Source organism: Abramis brama (genome assembly GCF_963993115.1).
Source record: "Abramis brama genome assembly, chromosome: 9".
Taxonomy (NCBI): domain Eukaryota; kingdom Metazoa; phylum Chordata; class Actinopteri; order Cypriniformes; family Leuciscidae; genus Abramis; species Abramis brama.
The window spans coordinates 26,062,467-26,082,768 of record NC_139971.1 but is presented as its reverse complement, the minus strand read 5'-3'; the positions used below and the strand labels follow the sequence as shown (position 1 = coordinate 26,082,768).

Sequence of the window (20,302 nt, the reverse complement as noted above, 5' to 3'; positions counted from 1 at the left end):
TTTGTTGACAGCTTTTTTGTTTTTCGTCTATTATTTGTTATCTTACGCGTTCTATTTTTATCCTAAATTTATCTTATTGCTTGTAATTTAACATTTAAAATAAAGATATACATATTAACCAAACAGATTTTCAATGAATACTGCGATATGGCGAAACAGACGCCAGTCTTTTGACTGCATATCGCCAGTTTTAGAAATGACGGTCATGGGAGTTGTAGTTCTTTGTCAAATTTCTGCGTATTGTCTTGCACCGATTGAAATCTTTTAAAGGACTACTAAACGTCGCACCTAGCTCCGTTCTAGCCCCTCTCTGTTCTCTGATTGGTGCTCACCACCACCTAGCTCCGCCCCTCATCCTTTAGATTGGTCATGCAGAACACTTCCGTCTTTAGCGAGCGATTCCAATCCACACAGAAAGGAAAATATTCAAAAGAGTTACCGAGCTAATCGGCAGTCAAATAAACATCTATACGAGCTTCACACAGGTAGGAGAGGCTGTAAACACACTTTTAAATTTAACTTGGAATTAACGATGTTCTTTTAGCTGCGGTTTCTATGAAAATAATTTGTGTTGGGACTAGCAGTCACCTAGCTAACAGAGACTTTAGCAATCCAGCTAACCAGAGCCTCACAATAGACCAGTAAGTAAGAAAAGTAATGATGTTTAAATTTGATTTATTTTGTTTTATACAAGGCCAGGAAGCCCATCTCAAAACAGTATTAACCAGGCATCAAGGTTTAATGGAGAGTAAATCAGGTTTGAAGACAGTAAAAGCAGGCCTGCTGAATACTGAAAGAAAATTTAATAGGAATTTACTCAATCAGCTTTAGAATGACACAGTTTAAATATTACATTGGCTTTGATCTTATACTAATCATTCATACGAATCAGGTTAGATAGCTGTTTCAACGTTACAAATGTTGAAACTTTGATATCCTGGATCTGTTTCAGACCAGACGTTAGAATCAAGCTGTTACAGTGTTTCACACAATTGCAGTGCTGATAAATATGATGACGTCACATTTGGGTGTAAACCTGAAACATCTTGACAGCTTAAATCAGTCGGTAGAATCTGTTTTGATGCCATTATCCACTTAAGTAAGAGTCAGATACAGTTCCCGTTTATAAATTGGGAGAAAAATAGCTGGATTGATTAAATTGAAGTGAAGGTGACCTATCATATATATCAAATAATTATTGTATTTATTTTTAATTCTGAGGGTCCTTGAATTGGCGGAGAATCACCGGCTCTGTCAAAGTTGGAAAAACCTGCTCTAGAGCGACATTAACTGACCAATATTTGTCAGTTTAAAAATGCTTGAGTGGAAGAAGTGATTGTTTTTAATCACATTACAAGAAACTTTTTTTGTTGTTGGTGTATTTGCTGAAAAACAGCAGAAAAATGACTGATCTTGAATGACTGCTGAGTAACGTTAGGCTATTTGTGTTGATGTATTACTGTAAGAAGCATTAAAGAGCTGATTTGTGACAGCTTGTCAGCATCATATTGAAAAACCATTATGGTTTAACACAATCAAGTATATTAATGTATGAATTCTGATTTTAGAAATATAGAGCTTGATGACTATTTATATAATTGCAGTTACAATATTGTGAGGTACTACAATGAAGTGACTGAACAAAATACTTTTAATATTTACTCAAAATTACAACCTTGTGACATATTGTCATGCATATCTGCATTATTCCATATTGTGTTCAATAATTGGCTAAACTTTCCCTCACTTGACAGTGAATATGTTGTTTCACTTTTAATCTTCAATGCATTATACGGTAAAAATGTAGTATAGGTGGATCTGATGTTAGGGTGTTACCCATTTCAGTGCCAAGGTCAGACTCTGACTAGAGACACTACAGGAATCAGGTGTTGGTTGGCCTTTGTCAGGAGGAAAAATGTGAGTCATTATAATGCATATGTAACCTGGCAACCATGTTTTATAAGAGGAGTGCTGGTATTTTCAACCATTAAGTGAAGCAACGGCCTGCTCTATGTGATGACGTCACTGCTATCCCTATGAATGTCACCCAGATAAGGCCACCTCCCATAGCGGGGCCAAAGGCCTTCCGATCAGGTGGGAATGACTCACGGCCTCCTGTCCATTAGCCTGAATCGGCGGCATTGAGATAAGCGTGCCTCGCTTTCAGTGGTTTGTAAAGTTCCTTGTAGCTTGAGAGGAACTGTGACCTTCTGCAGATAACAAGAAGCGCTATTGTTTCACACGTGTTGGGTGAAGGAATAAAAACTTTGGCATGTTGTTGTAGACTTTGAGAAGAAATAAAGTCACTTAAGGCCTGTTCAAGTACGATAACTATAACGCTATCTAATAATCATTCAAATTCTTTGAGAATAAGGAAGTCCATACCACAATGATGACAATACTTGCAATATTGTTTTATCCCCAGCTGATGAACGATATAACATGCCACTCAGAATCCACTCAACTTTTAAAAGCTTGAGCATTTAAAGTGGCAGATGGCATAACTGCAGCACATGTGTGTAATAAACAGAACATTATCATCCGTTATTGTGGATTTGTAGGGCTGCCCCCAAACTAATGATTGTTCTAGTCGACTAGTAGTTCATTTAAGCCATTAGTTGACCAATCGCACGCTTATATTAATTTAATTACTTAAATATACTCTGGGGCGGAATATATGCCTATTCCAATCCGCACACATAAAGCTTGCCGCAAAGCATCGCAATGATTATGAATGTGTCCGAAAAAAATAACAAGAAGACATTTTAATTGTTAATTAATAAACTAGTGTTTTCTGAGTCAGTGTCATCTGCAAAGATGAAGTTGACGATGCTCTGCATCTCTGCAGTAAAGTGAATGCGCCTATAGAGAGAAATGCAGCATTCATACGGATTACATAAGCAAAAAGTATTTTTTTTTCGATTTGAATTGGTTAATTTAAAACTACACATTTCAAGCTTTCTATCTATCTTAAAGGAGACATATCATGCTTTTAAATTGTTCCTTTTTACATATAAATCATACATTTGCAGTCTATATAAGGGTCAATGACGTATAAGGATTTTCAACAGGTCAATTTTAAAATACTAAAAAAAATAATACCTGTTGCAATTGTTCAAACATTAAGGATGTTGTGTACACCTAAATTCATTTAAAAAATGTAATTTAAGTGATTTTAGTGTTTTTTCATCTAGATGTATTGTCTGTAGCCTTAAAAAATGTCATGTGGTGCGACCGTGATTTATCTTAAAATTAATTAATTTCCTTAACATGCTTAAACATTTTTTTTACAAGTTCTTAGTAATTAAAGTGTTTAGAAACCAAGTTTTGCATTTCTTTTGAGTTTTTGTAAATAATGATCTCGTTTTTTGTTCTATAATTTCATTGACCCATAAAGCGGAACTGCAATGCTTGGGTCTGAATTCCTCATTATTTTAGCTCCACAGGCCCCTTTTCTAATGTGCGTCTGAGAGCAACTCGAGCAACTGGTGCGGTCTCTTTAAATACAATTGAGACACTTCATACCCCGCCCACACTCGGTTCAACTCCACCCCGTTCGGCCATTTTTGTAGTTTGATAGCAGAGATACGATTATCTAGCGGCACAGAAACTTTTTATTCACACGTTATTAACAAAAAGTCAACAACGGAAGACTTGTCCAGCCAGCCTTACATGTTCGAGCCAGAGTCGGAGCCGGAGCGAGATGAAAATGAAGACGACGAACCTGTAGAACAACGTCTTCATATGGATGTAGATATTGCAATGGTGTGCACTGTATTTACACATGAAACTTTGGTCTTCCGACCTTTTACCACCGTGTCGATTTATTTTGATTAATATGTGCGAGGGAGAGAGATCAAGACAGCGTCTAGTTTGGAGACGGTGATGTCTTGTTTACACTTTCGCCTGGCTCTGAAGAGAGAGAGTGAGCGCGACCGGGTCTCTCTCTCTGCTCGTTCTTTCAGTTAAACATGCGCCCTGTCACGCGCGGCAGTTCATCTACATTAGACGGTGTAATGAAGCGTGTGGGTTACTACATCCAACAACCGAACATTTTAACTTACCCTCTCGTAACTTCTGCATCCTTTAGCTTGGACTACAAAATTGCAGCGAGAAATAAAAATGGCGGATTGCTCGAAGTGTTGGGCCGGAAGTAAATGTCCTTATTTGGCAGTTCCGCTGCAAATACTGTGACGTAATAGTTCAAAAAACGTCATAGATAACAGAAAAATCGTAACAGGTTGAAAAATATGACCAAAACAGAATATAAAGATATCAACGAAGCACCTGAAGAGAATAATTTCATATTTTCTGTACTTCTAAACACTCCAAATATACAACAAAATGCATTTAAGGGCTAAAAAAGTGCATTTGGCATGATATGTCCCCTTTAATAGAAATGTCTATGTCTGTGAGGCAAGTAGCCTATACACTGAGTTTCGGTTCATTTTTGTGACGCGCTCCAGTTCAAGTGCATCCTGTTAGTTTACTTTATTTTACAAAAGCACAACGTTTTGTTGTTATTGTGAGTTTACACATAAAAGTATCCCCTTTACAGTTTTGAATGATGTCTTATCTGTATGACCAAAACTGACGGAGTATTTTAAGTTGTTTCCGCTGTTACCAGGAAAATGCAGTAAGCGCGCTAATACTTTAGCTTCCACGCTCCGCGCGAACACTTGGATATGCGCCTAATGATAGCGCACATTTATCTAGGTTTAGCCTACATTAGAGCGAGCGGCCAAGTTACTCACGTTTTAAATAAGCCATATTTGAGGTCGATGGATGATAGGTGAACGTTTGGATTTCCTGTCCGACATACTGTAATTACCACAAGGACCCGCCGGTAATGATCTAATGAGCCTGATTTCGACACCTCCTGTGGAGTTTTGTTTTCTGCGACTAACCGACTAATACAATTTTGGTCGACTAAAGCCCTATTCGGATGGGATTCGTTTTACAATGGTAGATGGAGTAATTCAATTTTACCACAGGACGTCTGTAACATTAATGGCAAATTCACACAGGATAAGAAAACAGAAAACATGTTAGTGTTGCTGCCTGAGTGTTTCTAATACAATGGCTGAGTGAGTGACAGCAGATTTGACGTCATTCTTTCTTCTGCTATCATGGATTTTTTCTTTTGTTATTGGGACAAATGGGACCGCAAAAGTTGTAATTGTTGTATTTCCCATTCACCACTATAGAAGTGGCGACTTCTGCTTCTGAGAACTCTGGAAATGTGAAAAGGGTCCATTTGTTGAAGTTCGTTATGTCTACTTAAGATTTTCCTTACAATCTGTGTTGTCTTTGGGCCGTACAACCTGAGAAGGATAATTCAAAATCTAACATTATCATCATAAAGTCATGGGCGCACCGTCCAGGAAATAGCCTTTATTTTTCTTACACTGGCCACGTGTCTCATACCTTTAATCTTAAGGGGTCCAAATCGCCTAAATCTCACCGAAAACTTGGCGCTTTCCCATGGCTATCACGTCTACCTTTGAACGCAGGTTGAAAATGTCATTTCCTTACTTGTGAAATGGAATCCCGCTACCCTTTTATAATCTCTTCCTCATTGGTGCCCCTTTCAGAGATCGTCTGGGCCCCCCTCATCGCGAGCCCCCCAGGAGTGAATGACGCTCCCCCCGTCTCTTCCGCACCCTGACGAGGATGACAATGGAAGAGATGAAGAATGAAGCAGACGCAAACTCGATGGTATCCATGACTCTCTACGCCGTGATGTACCCTGTCTTCAATGAGGTACGGTGGTTTGTCTCCAGCAGGAGAGAGTTCAGTTATGGTTTGTTGACGCAGACTGAAGTTCAGGTTTAGGATATGCAAATGATGCACACCCACATGCTCAGGAAGGTCTGAGGTAGTGGAGTCACACTCATTTTACACCACTTCTAGTTCTGGTTGAACTAGTGTTATTTTAACAGACAAGTTGGATGCTGAAGTTGTTATCTAGCTAGCCAGCATCTTTGATTTTTAATTTTAATTTTTATGTTTTATGTTTTTAAAATAAAATGAAAAAGGTTTTCATAAGCTCATGTTTTAGAATCCATTTCACTTGAGATGTCTGGGGGTTTCATAACTAAATGAAAGGAACTTTGCTAACTTAGCTTTTTAATTAATTCAATGTTTTTAAAAAACTTTTTTTCTAACAGTCAATCTATATTTTTTAAACACATTTTTAGTATTGTTGTAGACACAAGTGAGGTTAGACTATAACAATCTCTTCGACAATGTCTAGTAGGGCTTTGACTCCGAACTTTGTTATTCGAATATAATTTGAATATTTAAAAAAATAATGATATTCGAACGAATATTAGGCAGCCTTTAATATTCGAACCTGTTATGGGCATTATTTTTTGTAAATGTGTTTGCTTGTAAACGTTGTTTTCAGTTCAGATTCCGAGGCTTTTTCACGCCTGGTGAAGTTGTGAATCGCGAGCTCATTAGCAAGGCTATTATTGGTCATCTCATCTGGGCTCCTGTAGGTGACGTTAGCGTCCTGGTTAGAGCCTATTTTGTATACCAAAACAATGGCCGCGCCAACGCCTACAACAACCACGCCTGACGAGGAGTTCGAAATCTACACTCCTGACAATTTGAAAAGCAACGTGTGGCTCTACTTTGGGTTCCCAAAGAAACAGGGAAAAATCACAAGTAAGGACAAAGTGATGTGTAAAATATGTAGGACCAAACTCACATACCACGTGACGACTTGACTGAAAACGTGATACTGTGTTTTTCTTCTGAAAACATCATTGCCTGCCTATTGACATTGACTGATACACTGCCCTCTGGTGGATAGAACATATACAACTTAAGTTTGATACCAATATAGGTCTTACTGAAGGCATTTAATGGTCAAAATATTGTTAATAAATATTCAGATATATTTGAATATTAATATTAATAAACAAACAAACTTCGAATATGATTTTTGGGCAAAAGTCAAAGCCCTAATGTCTAGTTCATTTCAGCGAATAGTTTCATTAGTATGGATCTTTTCAGTTATTAAAATGTTAAAAATTATTCACAGTGGTGTCCCCTGAAGTTCCTGTGACATTTTATGATATTTTTTTTGTTTTAAGTTAAATATTAAATGTAGCTGTTTTTCCATTGTTTCCAAGGATTTTTTAGTTGTAATTCAATGGATTGAGATGGTTAGGCCTACAACATTAATTTATTTCAAGCTGCGTTGTTTGTCTTTAGTAACATTTTGTTTTGTCATTTTTTTAAATATATAATATAGCTATTACTTTGTGTCCACATTCCAAGAAATGTACTGTTTAAAAGTTTGGGGTTAGTAATATTTGTATTTCTATGTTTTTGAAAGAAGTCTCTTATGCTCACCAAGGCTACATTTATTTGATCAAATACAGTAAAAACTGTAAAATTATGTATGTTTTGTTTGAATATATTTTAAAATTTAATGTATTATTAATTAAGCTGAATTTCAGCATCATTACTCCAGTCTTCAGTGTCACGCGATCCTTCAGAAATCATTCTAATATGCTGATTATCAGTTTGCTCATTATCAATGTTGAAAACAGTTGTGCTGCTTAATATTTTTGCATAAACTGATCTCTTTTTTTTAGGATTCTTTGAAGAAAGTTCAAAAGAACAGCATATTGCACACTTTGCTGTATGATACATTGTAATTTGAGATACATTTTGGGGTTGTATGTACTGCAAATGTAGTTTTTGTAATATATGCTGTAGTTACGGTGATATAAGATTTTGTTCAAACATATAATGCAATAGATTATGGTTGAACATACTATGCTGGACTGGATTTCTTCAGTCTTTCTTCTTTCTTCTTCTAGAAGAGCAACAGAGTATTGTCTTAAATCTAACCATTAAAGTTGTCCCATTTTATAACTAAATATGCACACTGACTCAATAACATTAGTTTACAATGGAACCTTAAGCGTGTCATAAATGATCTTCACACTCTCTTATGAGCACAGTTAACACAGAACACATGCTTTTTATCTTCATGTGCTGCTGTGGATTCATTCATTGTTTCTTTAATTAGAGGCAAAATCTATACCCACTACCAACTATATTTCTATTTTAATGTGGTGTTAATGGCTATGTATAATGTATGCGACACTAAAACCAAACAACCTGCTTTATCTGGCAGTAAATTAAGATTGTGTGTGTGTGTGTGTGTTTTACAGCTGGAGAGAGTAAATCTGTCTGCAGCACAGACTCTGAGAGCAGCTTTCATAAAGGTGAGCAAACATGCCGTGATTCTGTCATTACCTGATCGGCAAAACCCCTTGCTTTTCTTTTCATATATTTAATTAGTCAGAAATCTCCTTCAGACCATCTGAAGTGTATCTACGTCATCACGGTGAAATTAGAAAAATGAACCCCCATGAATTTTGTTCACCCCACGAACCTGTAATATACCCGACTGCTGATTTTACATTTAATTGTCAGCAACTCTGCCTGTCCTGATACAAACTGTGCTGATAGGCTTAGGCTTTGTCATAACAGAGTACATTTGCATATAAAGATTATACATTTTAAACAAACAAGTAGCAAAACGGCCAGTTTAATTCTAAATTCTAAAGTTGGACATGAGTTGGTTTTGGTGCAAGTAACCTTGACTAACATATAAGTAGACCACAGGGGAAATCTGGTGCAGACTGCTTTTGCTGTCTCAGCAGCACCATTTCTGCTCATGGCTTTGTAAAATTGTTGTGTACCAGTCATATAAATTAATGTTAGAAGACATTCATTAATCATGAAAGCATTTTGACATGTTTATCTTTTCCTGATAGTAATACTGTACATAGATTGATTTGTCTTTAAATTTGAATATAAGAATAGTTTGATATGTTGACCAAATTATGAAACTCTTAATAAAACAAATATTATTTTTTTTCTTCAAAATTTGAGGTTTTTTTTTTTTAAATCTATTTCAGAAATGATATGTTTGTGGTTGTTTTGGACTGATTTGTGCTCTTTATTTGTCCAGGCAGAGAAGGAGAACCCTGGACTGACTCAGGATATTATCATGAAAATTCTGGAGAAGAAGAACGTGGAGATCAACTTCACAGAGTCTTTATTACGCATGGCTGCCGACGATGTTGAGGGTGCTTATGAGTTTTCACATTTTTTTGAGAGGAGAAAAACACGCTTGTATGGTTTGCAATGCAAATTTTTGTTAACGTTGCAGCCTCGTGCCTCTAGGGGGAGCTGTTTCCCCATGAATTAAAACGGTATTGACACTAATGTATTTTCCCTCATAATTTAATTTCTTCCTTTTTGCAAGTGTTTTTGACATGTTCAGATGTATTCTGCTAATGAATGCACAGAAACGCATTGGGTTTCTGGCTAATGTGCATTTTTGTTGATTTGAAATGTGAAGAATTCTAAATGTACCTCCAAATTGAATCCAAGCCAATTGTAAAATCCTTGTTTTGCTCTTCCTGTTGTAATCTATCCTTGTATACTTTGTGTTTGTTAGGTGCCTGACTGTGTTTACATGATAATATAGAAGTTTCTGCATTGCTATAGAGTCATCTGCTGTGCATTTAACATTTCAGCATTTGTTCAGTAGCATGTATTATGGTCTCAATTCAGACGGTTGTCGATCATGATTGGCCGTTAAAGGTTCTGTGTCTTTAAGTGCATCACATTTTAATGACGGGTCATTAGAATTCAACTGTTGTTGCCATGGTTACTGAGTGTTTCTTGTGGGCGTGTTCTTTGTGCGCAGAGTACATGATTGACAGGCCTGAGCGGGAGTTCCAGGACCTGAATGAAAGAGCTCGGGCACTGAAACAGATCCTCAGCAAAATCCCTGATGAAATCAATGACCGAGTCCGTTTCCTGCAGACAATCAAGTGAGAACATATTCATGCGCACATTCACACACAAATAATAATAATAATAATAGTAAAAAAAATTAACTTGCCCCTTTTTCCCCATTTGCGTCATGACTTTCGTATCATTACGTCAGTCTTTACTTGCACACTTGCCCTGACAGTTTCTTTTTGAAGTATTTATTTAATATTTAAAGAAATGTCTGGTTCGTGTTTCACTCTCAAATCAAAAGACATTTTTGATATTATAAAATGAAGCCTGTTTTCTAAGAGCAGTTAGATCTGTTTTCTTTTTCCTTCTTTCTTTTGTTTTTTGAGGGTGGATTTTTTTTTTTTTTTTTTTTTTTAGACAGATTTTAGCCAGAATTTTTGACAGTTGTATGTAAAAAGCAGTGACTCTTTCCCCGCCAGCGCTTTTGAAAAGTTGTCAGCAAGCGCCAGCCTTTTTGATCATTTTCTAAAAAGTTTCATGACCCCCAGAATATTTTGTTGTATAAATATATGAACATGTGATATTTCAAAAGAAAGAACAGAGCCTCTGATTTGCATTCTTTTTTTTAATCAACACTTGAACTTGGGTAAGTTTCATTAAAAAAAACATCAGTTTGAGCAAAAAGCTGAGAGAGAAACATTTTCGTCAAAGAATACGTCCAGATCGGATTCAGAACGATAGATGGAGTGGATCGAGTCCATCAACACCCCTAATGCTTGCTTCCTGGGTCGACGTTTGATTCAGTAACATTAGGCAGTTTTGATTTATATGCTGTTTAATGTTGATGATCGTGTTATTTTACATATGCATCTGCTTACATATGATCTCGCTTGTTTCTGCATCTTCCTCACACGTGTTATGATCAGGAGGTTCAGTCCTCTTTCAGAAGATGCGTAATAGCGCCCCCTACATTATAACAGTGACAACATGGAAAGTCGGAAAATTCCGTCAATGGCGGGGAAAGAGTTGACAGTAAAATATTTAGTATTCACCACCATTACTTTCCCCACTGAAGGTCATAAATATGACTGATGAGTGGAAAAGGTCACATTGATACAATTATGTCTGAACATTTGTTTAATTGGTGTCCACAGAGATATAGCCAGTGCAATAAAAGAACTACTGGACACAGTGAACAACGTCTTTAAGAAATACCAGTACCAGAACAGAAGGGTGAGTGACAACACACACACACACACACACACACACACACACACTCATTATTGGATCGATGCAGCCAGTATACGGTCTCACTTACTGAAGAAAGAAATAAAAATGGCTTTGTGTTTTCCAGGCTCTTGAGCATCAGAAGAAAGAGTTTGTGAAACACTCAAAAAGCTTCAGCGACACTCTGAAAACATACTTCAAAGACGGAAAGTATGGAAGTTTTAAGAATCACCCATTCTCACTGCAGATCACTTTTTATTTTTATTTTTTCTTATAATAGAGAGTTCTTGGCTTGATTCTTGTTATCTTTTGTGCTTCCATCAGAGCATGTCATGATATTTAACACAACAAAGAACTAGTAATTTGAAAATTAAATAACGGTAATATACGTTGATGAAATTGTTACAGTACTTAAGATTTTATCAGACAAGCAGTGTTGCAGTTCCAATGATCTGTAAGGAATTAAATTACATAGTAATGTTTGATCAATTTAATTAAATTTATAGTGATAGCTATGGTTAATAGTGAATTGTTTCAGCATAATAATTATTGGGTAGCATTTAATATTATTCTCCATAAAATGCATGGAGAAATGTGGCATATCAAGTAAAAAAGTTAAAGCACCCTCCCTGTAGACATGTGTGATATGCATTTTACAAAAAATAGAAGTATTCAAAAGTTTGGGGTCAGTAAGATTTATTATAAATATTTTTTAATGTCTCTTTTGCTCACCAAGGCTGCATTTATTTGATCAAATGCAGTAAAAAAAAAGTCATATTGTGTAATATTATTGCAATTTCAAACAAGTGTTTTCTATTTGAATATATTGTATTAATGTAATTCATTCCTGTGATGCAAAGTTGAATTTTCAGCATCATTACTCCAGACTTCAGTATCACATGATCCCTCATAAATCATTCTAATACGCTGATTTCCATCTCAACATTTCTTAATATTATCAATGTTGAAAACAGTTGCCCTGCTTTCCTAATTTTTTTGCAGGATTCTTTGAATAGAAAGTTCAAAAGAACAACATTTACAAAATAGAAAGCTTTTAACATTATAAATGTCTTTACTGTCACGATTGATCAATTGAATGCATCTATTCTAAAAGTAATCTACTGACTGCAAACTTTTAAACAGTAGTGTACCTTATTAGCACTGCGAGAAAGTTATTTGAGCAGAGGCGACAATAATGATGGTGGTTTATGAACTCATAATTTGTGTACATTTTTTGTCTTTCCATCTTTTTGGAAATGGCATTAGGGTGTCGCTGCATAACATTTGTAATTTCACCTGTAACATTGATATGTGTTCAGATCTAATTTGTATTCCTTCCTTCTCCACATTTCTTCCAGGGCAATAAACGTGTTTGCCAGTGCCAACCGGCTCATCCACCAAACCAACTTGATACTGCAGACCTTCAAAACTGTTGCGTAGGAGTCATAGAAGTGTTTTCTTTTTTTTTTTTTTTTTTTAATAACCTTTATATGAACAATGTAAAAAAAACAACTTTGGACTGTAATTTATGATTCTTTTCTCCTGGCAGTAACACTTAAGGCAGGATGGCTTCTATTATGGTTTCTAACCCCATCTAAATCTAATCTTCATGAGCTGGAGTGACCGTCCAGTTTTTCTCATATCCTGAGCTTTACAGTCACACTATCGCTGTGGAGACTCTCTCGCTTGCTTTCTCCCTCTCTCTCGCTTCTGAAGTGTTTTTGTTCTGTCCGGTCAGTCCAAGAGAAAGCCAAATGCCTGGGGGCCTTAACAGTGATGGACACGGGGTGTTCCAGACGTGCTTGTAAATGCTGGGGTTTAGCTGTCTCCTCTGATGCTTTGAACTTGAATGAGAGATGTATATTTAATAGATATTTGGTAACATAATTGTTCAAATAAACAGCACATGTCAAACACAAGTTGCTTGGATTTGTTCTCTTTTTAAAATTATTTTTTAGTCCTCATTTCAGCATGAACAATAGCTAAGGTAATCTAAGGCTCATAATTATAATTCATTACATTTATATAGCGCTTTTCTAGGCACTCAAAGCACTTTACATATGGAAGGGGGGAATCTCCTCAACCCCCACCAATGTGCAGCATCCACCTGGATGATGCGCTGACAGCCATATTGCGCCAGAACGCCCACCACACACCAGCTTATTGGTGGAGAGGAGTGATAGTCAATCAATATGGGGATGATTAGGAGGCCATGATGGACAGAGGCCAATGGGCAAATTTGGCCAGGATGCCGGGGTTACACCCCTACTCTTTTTCTGAAGGACATCCTGGGATTTTTAATGACTACAGAGAGTCAGGACCTCGGTTTAACGTCTCATCCGAAGGACGGTGCTCTTTGACAGGATAGTGTCCCCATCACTTTACTGGGGCGTTAGGACCCACACAGGCCACAGGGTGAGCGCCCCCTACTGGCCTCACTAACACCTTCCAGCAGCAACCTAGTTTTCCCAGGAGGTCTCCCATCCAGGTACTGACCAGGAACCCTGCTTAGCTTCAGTGGACAACCAGTCTTGGGCTACAGGGTGATATGGCTGCTCATCATTTTGGTTAAAATCTCAAGACCCCTAACCTCAAGTATTAAACTTAAGGTGCACATAAATCCCCGTTCCTTTTCCTCATCGCCATTGACTGGATCATGAAGACTTCTACCAGCGAACGCAGGAATGGGATTCAGTGGACCTTACGGAATCAACTTGATGACCTAGACTTCGCCGACGACCTCGCACTTCTCTCCCACAGCCAGCAGCAGATGCAAGAAAAGACCAGTGTGTTGGTAGCCACATCAGCACAAGTTGGACTCATTATCCACAAAGAGAAGACAAAGATCCTTAAGACCAACTCCGGCAACATCAACCCAATCACACTGAGCGGAAGTCCTCTGGAGGAAGTGAAGTCATTCACCTACCTGGGCAGCATCATTGATCAGCATGGTGGAACAGAAGCAGATGTCAAGGCAAGGATTGGTAAAACAAGAGGCGCCTTCATCCAGCTCAAGAACATCTGGGCCTCTAGAGAGCTGACCTTGACCACCAAGATCCGACTGTTCAACTCCAACGTGAAATCAGTACTGCTGTACGGCGCTGAAACCTGGAAGACAACCAAAACCACCAATAGTAAAATCCAAACCTTCATCAACACCTGTCTCAGAAGGATCCTCCACATTCGTTGGCCTGACACTATCAGTAACACCAACCTATGGGAAAGGACCGTCCAAATCCCAGTGGAAGTAGAAATATGGAAGAGAAGATGGGGTTGGATAGCGCAAGAGGCAAGCGAAAGAGAGGCCGCCCAAGAAACACATGGCGACGTGAACTCGACGCAGACATCACTAGGATGGGTTACAACTGGAGCCAACTAGAAAGAATGCCCCAGGACAGAAATCTCTGGAGATCTATCTTTGGCGGCCCATACCCCAGGAGGGGTGGAGGGCATAAGTAAGTAAGCACATAAATGATACTTAAGTCATGCTAATACTTTGGAAGGAAAAATATGTATGGAAAAAAACTGACATAGGCATGGACTATTTTTATATTTGACATTTCTGAGCTAATTTTGAATGTCTTTTAACCGTACTTATCACAATGCATTTTAGAAATGGCATCTCCACGATGAATTTTGGATCTGGCATGCCTATAATATTTTGAAATGCTCCCTGAATGGTAAATAATCAATTGTATGTGATGTATTTCTAGGCAAAGAAATAAGACAAATTAAAAGAGTTTTTTTTTTTATTAAAAAAATAAAAATATTTTTTGCTTATTATATGGTTGTATTAGATCATTGAAGGTCAGCAGCAAAGACATTGGTTAATGAAGTGAGATAAAATACATAAAGTATGTTTTTGTACTTTGACATTTAATTATTGCAGGTTTGCGTAATATTCAGAGTTTGCTTTCCACAGTTTTGATTTATTTTGAGGAATACTGAATCTGTTTTTGTGCAAGTGAGTTATGTAAATGCATGCTCACATTTAATCTAGAACTATAATAACATCATGTTTACACAGCGCACACAACGCCTCCGTGCTTCCGATTGCTCTCAACATGAAGACAAGAGAGGTGCCAGTCAATCAAAGGAAAAACAAAGTAACATGTGTTACTTATTTGAAAAAGCAATTTAGATATTTTTAGTTAAATTTAAAAGTATCTCAACTCCTTGAGAGCGTAGCTTTTTAAAGGGCACCTATAGATTCTCCAAAGACATTCTTCTTTCAACCTTAAATGGTCCAACAAAGTTATTTTTTATAGTGTGTTTCTTCCTTCCCTCAATGGTCCCTCAAGTTATTATTTCATGTATGATATTTCTTCCTTCCCTTGATGTTAATTGATACCCTGAGACCTTCAGAGGTTCTCCAAAGGATTCCATCATTGTGGCATTCTGAGGAATCCCAAATGGGCCATCAGCTTATGTTTTCATGTTTGATGTGTTGCTTCCTTCCTTTTATGATTTTTGGTACCTTGAGAAATAGCTTTGATACCATACATTAAGATGGCTTTGTTTTGTAGTTCCCATAGATTGGATTTTAGGTTCCGGGAAAAGTATTTGGTGCAACGCTGTGTGCATTTAATGTGTGTAGCAAAACTACAACACAAGGGATTCATTGTAAGCCAAAACTTTTCTGTTCTGGAATACATGTGAATATATTATAGAAGTACTGTATGCTTTTAGTCTCCTGCAGTGGAACAGTATCTCTTAAGGTTCTTCCTTCCATCATAGCCAGACTGCAGTGTATCAGGATCTTACAACCATCCCTTATTCACAGCATGTCCTAATGTTTCTCCTCAGGTGTTCTCCCTATTGCTGTAATGCATAATGCATGTTCATCCTGTATGAACTCTAGGCTCCATGTCCCAGAGCAACTTCCTCCCTCTCCACTGCACTTTGATTGACAGGGCCGAAACCACGGAGACCGCAAGTGTTTGGAATGTCTCCTGACTGCAGAGGACCTTGTTGTGAGAGGGAATATTTTAACGTGAGCGGCAGAGCTTTTGAAGTCCACTTTGATAGAGCATGTCTGAGTTTTAAAGCTATCTATTCCAGCTCAGAATGCATTAGGTGGCTTTTGTAGGTGATTCTGTTTACTGAATCTTGTATGTGTAAAAATTTGAACTTATATTTTGGCAGTGCAGATTTGAATATCATTTTTGAAACCTGCATTGCAGTTTCAGGTTCCACCAATCTTCTAAATAAACAACACAAGGTAAACCAGATTTACAAATAATTACAGGTAAGTTGGGCTCATAGAGGAGGCTAATTTACTTTTGGGCAAAATATTTTAGAATTATTGTCGACTCAATACGATATTTTTTTTCTTCTTAAATGTTTCATTGTGATGATCAAAAATGGTTAGTTAAATTCCATTGTCAATGTACTCATAAACAAAAGCTTCCTAAATGACTTTTCAGTCAACATATTTAGAAATTTTATCAACTCAATTAGATTTTTTTTTGTCTCCATAGAAGTCATAAAATTATTAGTAATAGGTTATCAGTATACCAGGGTTATATTGCATTTATTGTTTAATCTCAAACTAATGTTTGTGACAACAACAACGCATTACAAATAAGTCAACCTAGCAAAAGTTCAGCTAATTGTCCATAACATCTTAAATGAATGAATATGCAGTAGTCAAAAATTATTTTAATGACTTTGTGAGCATTTAAAGCTTGTAAATACATTAGTACTATGCTCATTTTATTCAAATCCATTAAAAATAAGTTTACTTCTACCTAAACTAAGTGATTAATGCCTTTGCAAGCATTGTAAAGTAGCCTATATAAAAACATAATATGGTACCATACTCAGTTTTATGCAATATGTAACAGTCATGTCCTTCCTCTATATTCATGAAGGGTTCTTGGAAAAGGTTGAAGATCCCAAAAATGAAACATTGTACATTCTTAAGGAGTCTATTTTATGATCTTGAGTTTGTTTAGCAGATTAATAGGATTATTTTTAGGTCGCTGGCTGCCCATTCTTTGGTGTTGAGACTTGGTTATCACCATGAAATACTACTGCGACACAGTGGACGTTTTGAAGATTCTCAAGTTACAGGAGTTGAAAACATGATTTGGAATATGACTATTTCAGGTAAGCTCCAACCCGACATAATTCTACTTCCTGTGTGTCACTTTGAGAAGTTCCTGTTATTTTTGCATAGAGCCGCAGGTAATGAACACATCACTGTTCAAGTGTCTAAATATATTACGGCGTGTCACGCCAACTCACGTTTAGGTGGACGGGGAGTTTGAAGGACGCCACATCTCGCATCGCCGGCATTCTGCACTTCCCGCATATCAATTAATATGCAAATCAGTGGCGCTTTACTCAAGGCAATCAAGTAGATGCCTCACTGGCTTTTTTTTCTCTTTTCTTTTTATGTCTTTTTGATGTCACACCCAATGAGTTTCAACAGGGCAATTAGGAGTTTTAACGCCTCACTAATATGAAAGATCATGTTGTCGCTCTTGCTCCTGTATAAGCACACATACATGCCCTCCTATTGAATTATATAAGGAGCGCTCATCACTGATAACGGCACTTTTCATGATAAAGTCCCTCGAGCGATTGCTCACTTTAGTGTGTCGTAGCTGTCAGCACTTCTTTTTGCCTCGTCATCAAAAATGTGCTGGGGTTATGCCCTGTTGCCTCATGGGATATCGCCCTCTATTTTCTTGCAACATGTAAATGAGCTGTTAACTCCTTTAACTGACTTAATTTGACTTTCCTTTCAGTTCTTGTTTAATTTTGTTTAACGGCAGACCTTTCTCAGCCCGCAGAAATCACAGCCCGAGGTGTATACTTGCCGGGGATAAATATTTTCGGGGTTTTTTCTGTAGATATTATTGACAGACATGCACAACAAGAAGTCGACAGTGAGTATCTTGGGACTGTAGCCTGAAGCCACGATGCAAACGCTCTGATGCAAGCTGTTATCGTTATTTGTCATCGTTACAGTAAGGGACCGTAACTCAGTGCTTGATATCCATCTCACACTGTGAAGAAGACAATTTGTGTTCGTCTCTTCGTGTGTGGGTACTTTTGCCCTGAAAGATAGTCAGAGGAATGATGGAAAGAATGGAATTTTAAATAAACAAGAAAAAACAAACCGAGGGAACACAACGAAACATGAAAAAGACTGGTTAATTGAAAATTGTGGGGTGCTTTATCTCTGGAGCTGTGGGCGGGATCCTTTTTGAAGTCTCACCTCCTTGGGGAATCGTCTAGTGTTCGGGATTAGACACGCAGCACGTCTCAGTGTGTCTGTGGAGTCCCAATCCTGTTGGCACTCTGGCCCGATAGATGCTATTTCCCATAATCCCTCAGTAGCTCTTGAGTTTACAGCATCAGCGTTTGATTTTCTTTATTTGGAGTGTTTGTTGGTTATATGCACGTCCTAATTTCACGATTTAACATCAATCTGATTCTCAAAGACCTCTTTCACAGCAGTGCCATCTTTGATTTTTAACGGGAATGAAAGCGAGGCTGTGAGGGATAGACATACATCCCTTTCAGTCGGTAGTAATGTTATTTAATGAGTTTTTGGATTGTTCTGCTGACGAAACACTGTAGAAATATCTTTCCAAGAAATTTCAGTAGACAAAAAAATCCAGACAGCATAAGCTGTGGAAAATAATAAGTGATCTAGGAGCTTTATACAGCTTTTTACAGAGAATGCCTTTGAAAACACGATAAATCTATCCCTCACAGCCTCTCTTCCATACCTGTCATGGTGCTGCTCTGAATAAGGTCTATTAAGGTCAGATTTTACACTGGTCTTTGGCGAAATTTGCGGGTGGGATAGGCAATATCGACCCTTTGTCCCCACCACTTTTTGAAAAATCTCACGCCACAGATGTACCTAATAGAAAGAAACATCTCCATTTGATCAGGAATTTGCTCGTTTGTGTAAAATAAGAGCCGATCTATCGCTGGAATGTGTTGATTTTGAAATCATGGCGAGTGCTCTTGCAGTCTTCACACAGACTTCAATCTAACGCTTAACACTGTTGCGGAGCCAGGAATACAGGAGGGGTACTCTGGGTTCTGGCCAAATACCCAGGTAGTCAGTGCTTTTTTTTTTTTTTTTTTTTTTTAAATCAGTGCGAAGAAATGCATGTACTGCCAGTGCATCAGACGGAGACATTGAAAAGTTCATCAAAAGATGGCTGCACACTGAGAAAAACAATAAGTAGAATTTACTCAATTTTTATAAGGCAAGTTTTTGCACAAATTTTTTTCAAGTAAATTTCACATTGATGGAAATTAAGTAAATCTACTTGACTAAGCCGAGTAAAATTCACAAAGTGAATAAGTACATATAACTTGGCCTGTTAAATTATATTGAGTAATTTTTACTTACAAATCTGATATAATTAATATAATTAAGCAAAACCACTTGATATTTTAAATACATTTTACTTGTTTTATGCAGTGCTGCTAATTATTTTAAATTAAATTAAATGTTACTCTTATAATGTGACAAAATAATACTGTGACAATGTGCAGTTAAGAGTAATTTATTAAGAAATAAGCATATACAGAAACCTATAATGACAATAATAACAATTCAGTGTGTTCGGTCTCTCTCTTTGTCCCTCTCAACCGGTTTACAGCAACGGAGGCACAAAGGGCTGAATGCATTTGAGAAATATCCTGAAATTAAGAAAAGAGAGAGAGAAAAAAACAATAATCAGTAAACAGCTAATACTTTTAAATTAAAAGTTAATTAATTTGCATTCACATTATTCATTTCATTTAAACCAAATCATTAAAAACATCCTGCATGACCTTACTCTCATAGTCAATTTACACACATTAATGCTAACATGTGACACACAGCAGATATCAAGGCTACGAATTAGGAATTTGGGAGTACGAATTATTGTCATTTACAACGTGGTTACGATTTAGTAAAAGCAGGGACCATTTAATAGATAGTAGGCTATGCACGATTTAGCAAATGAATGAGGAAATGAATTATATTGTGCACGATGAGGGAACGAGAACCTTCTCACTTAGGCCTATTGTTAATTCGTGGCCAATATTTGTCATCTATAAAGAAAATTGCACACAAAATAAATATTAAACAAAAAGATCATGATTTAAGTGACATATTCATGGTTTTTAGGCGTAATTACTGATAAATCGTGTAAAACGTAAAGTTTAAAACTGAGAAAAAAAATATGGCTAACGTCTACAAAGTTAACTCGTCATTAACCCTCTTGAGTCGGCAAAAGCGCCCGCGCGTAGCAGCAAATTAGACTTATAC

The 20,302-nt window shown here is 37.2% G+C and overlaps 1 protein-coding gene across 1 annotated transcript; it reads left to right on the top strand.

Moving 5' to 3' along the window:
- The first annotated feature begins 360 nt into the window (after positions 1-360).
- Positions 361-12,929, top strand: pdcd10a (programmed cell death 10a). Its single transcript, XM_084124057.1, has 8 exons — positions 361-485; positions 5,595-5,763; positions 8,196-8,249; positions 9,002-9,119; positions 9,746-9,872; positions 10,938-11,016; positions 11,138-11,220; positions 12,369-12,929. Exons 2-8 carry the CDS (start codon positions 5,674-5,676, stop codon positions 12,448-12,450), a joined length of 633 nt encoding a protein of 210 aa, XP_083980183.1. The 5' UTR covers positions 361-485; positions 5,595-5,673; the 3' UTR covers positions 12,451-12,929.
- Positions 12,930-20,302: the final 7,373 nt, after the last annotated feature.

Bases quoted from the DNA above. Each gene is read 5' to 3' on its own strand.
- pdcd10a (XM_084124057.1), top strand. From the start codon at position 5,674: ATGACAATGGAAGAGATGAAGAATGAAGCAGACGCAAACTCGATGGTA. The intron at 11,017-11,137 runs GTGAGTGACAAC...TGTGTTTTCCAG, and splicing joins ACCAGTACCAGAACAGAAGG to GCTCTTGAGCATCAGAAGAA. The intron at 11,221-12,368 runs GTATGGAAGTTT...CATTTCTTCCAG, and splicing joins ACATACTTCAAAGACGGAAA to GGCAATAAACGTGTTTGCCA.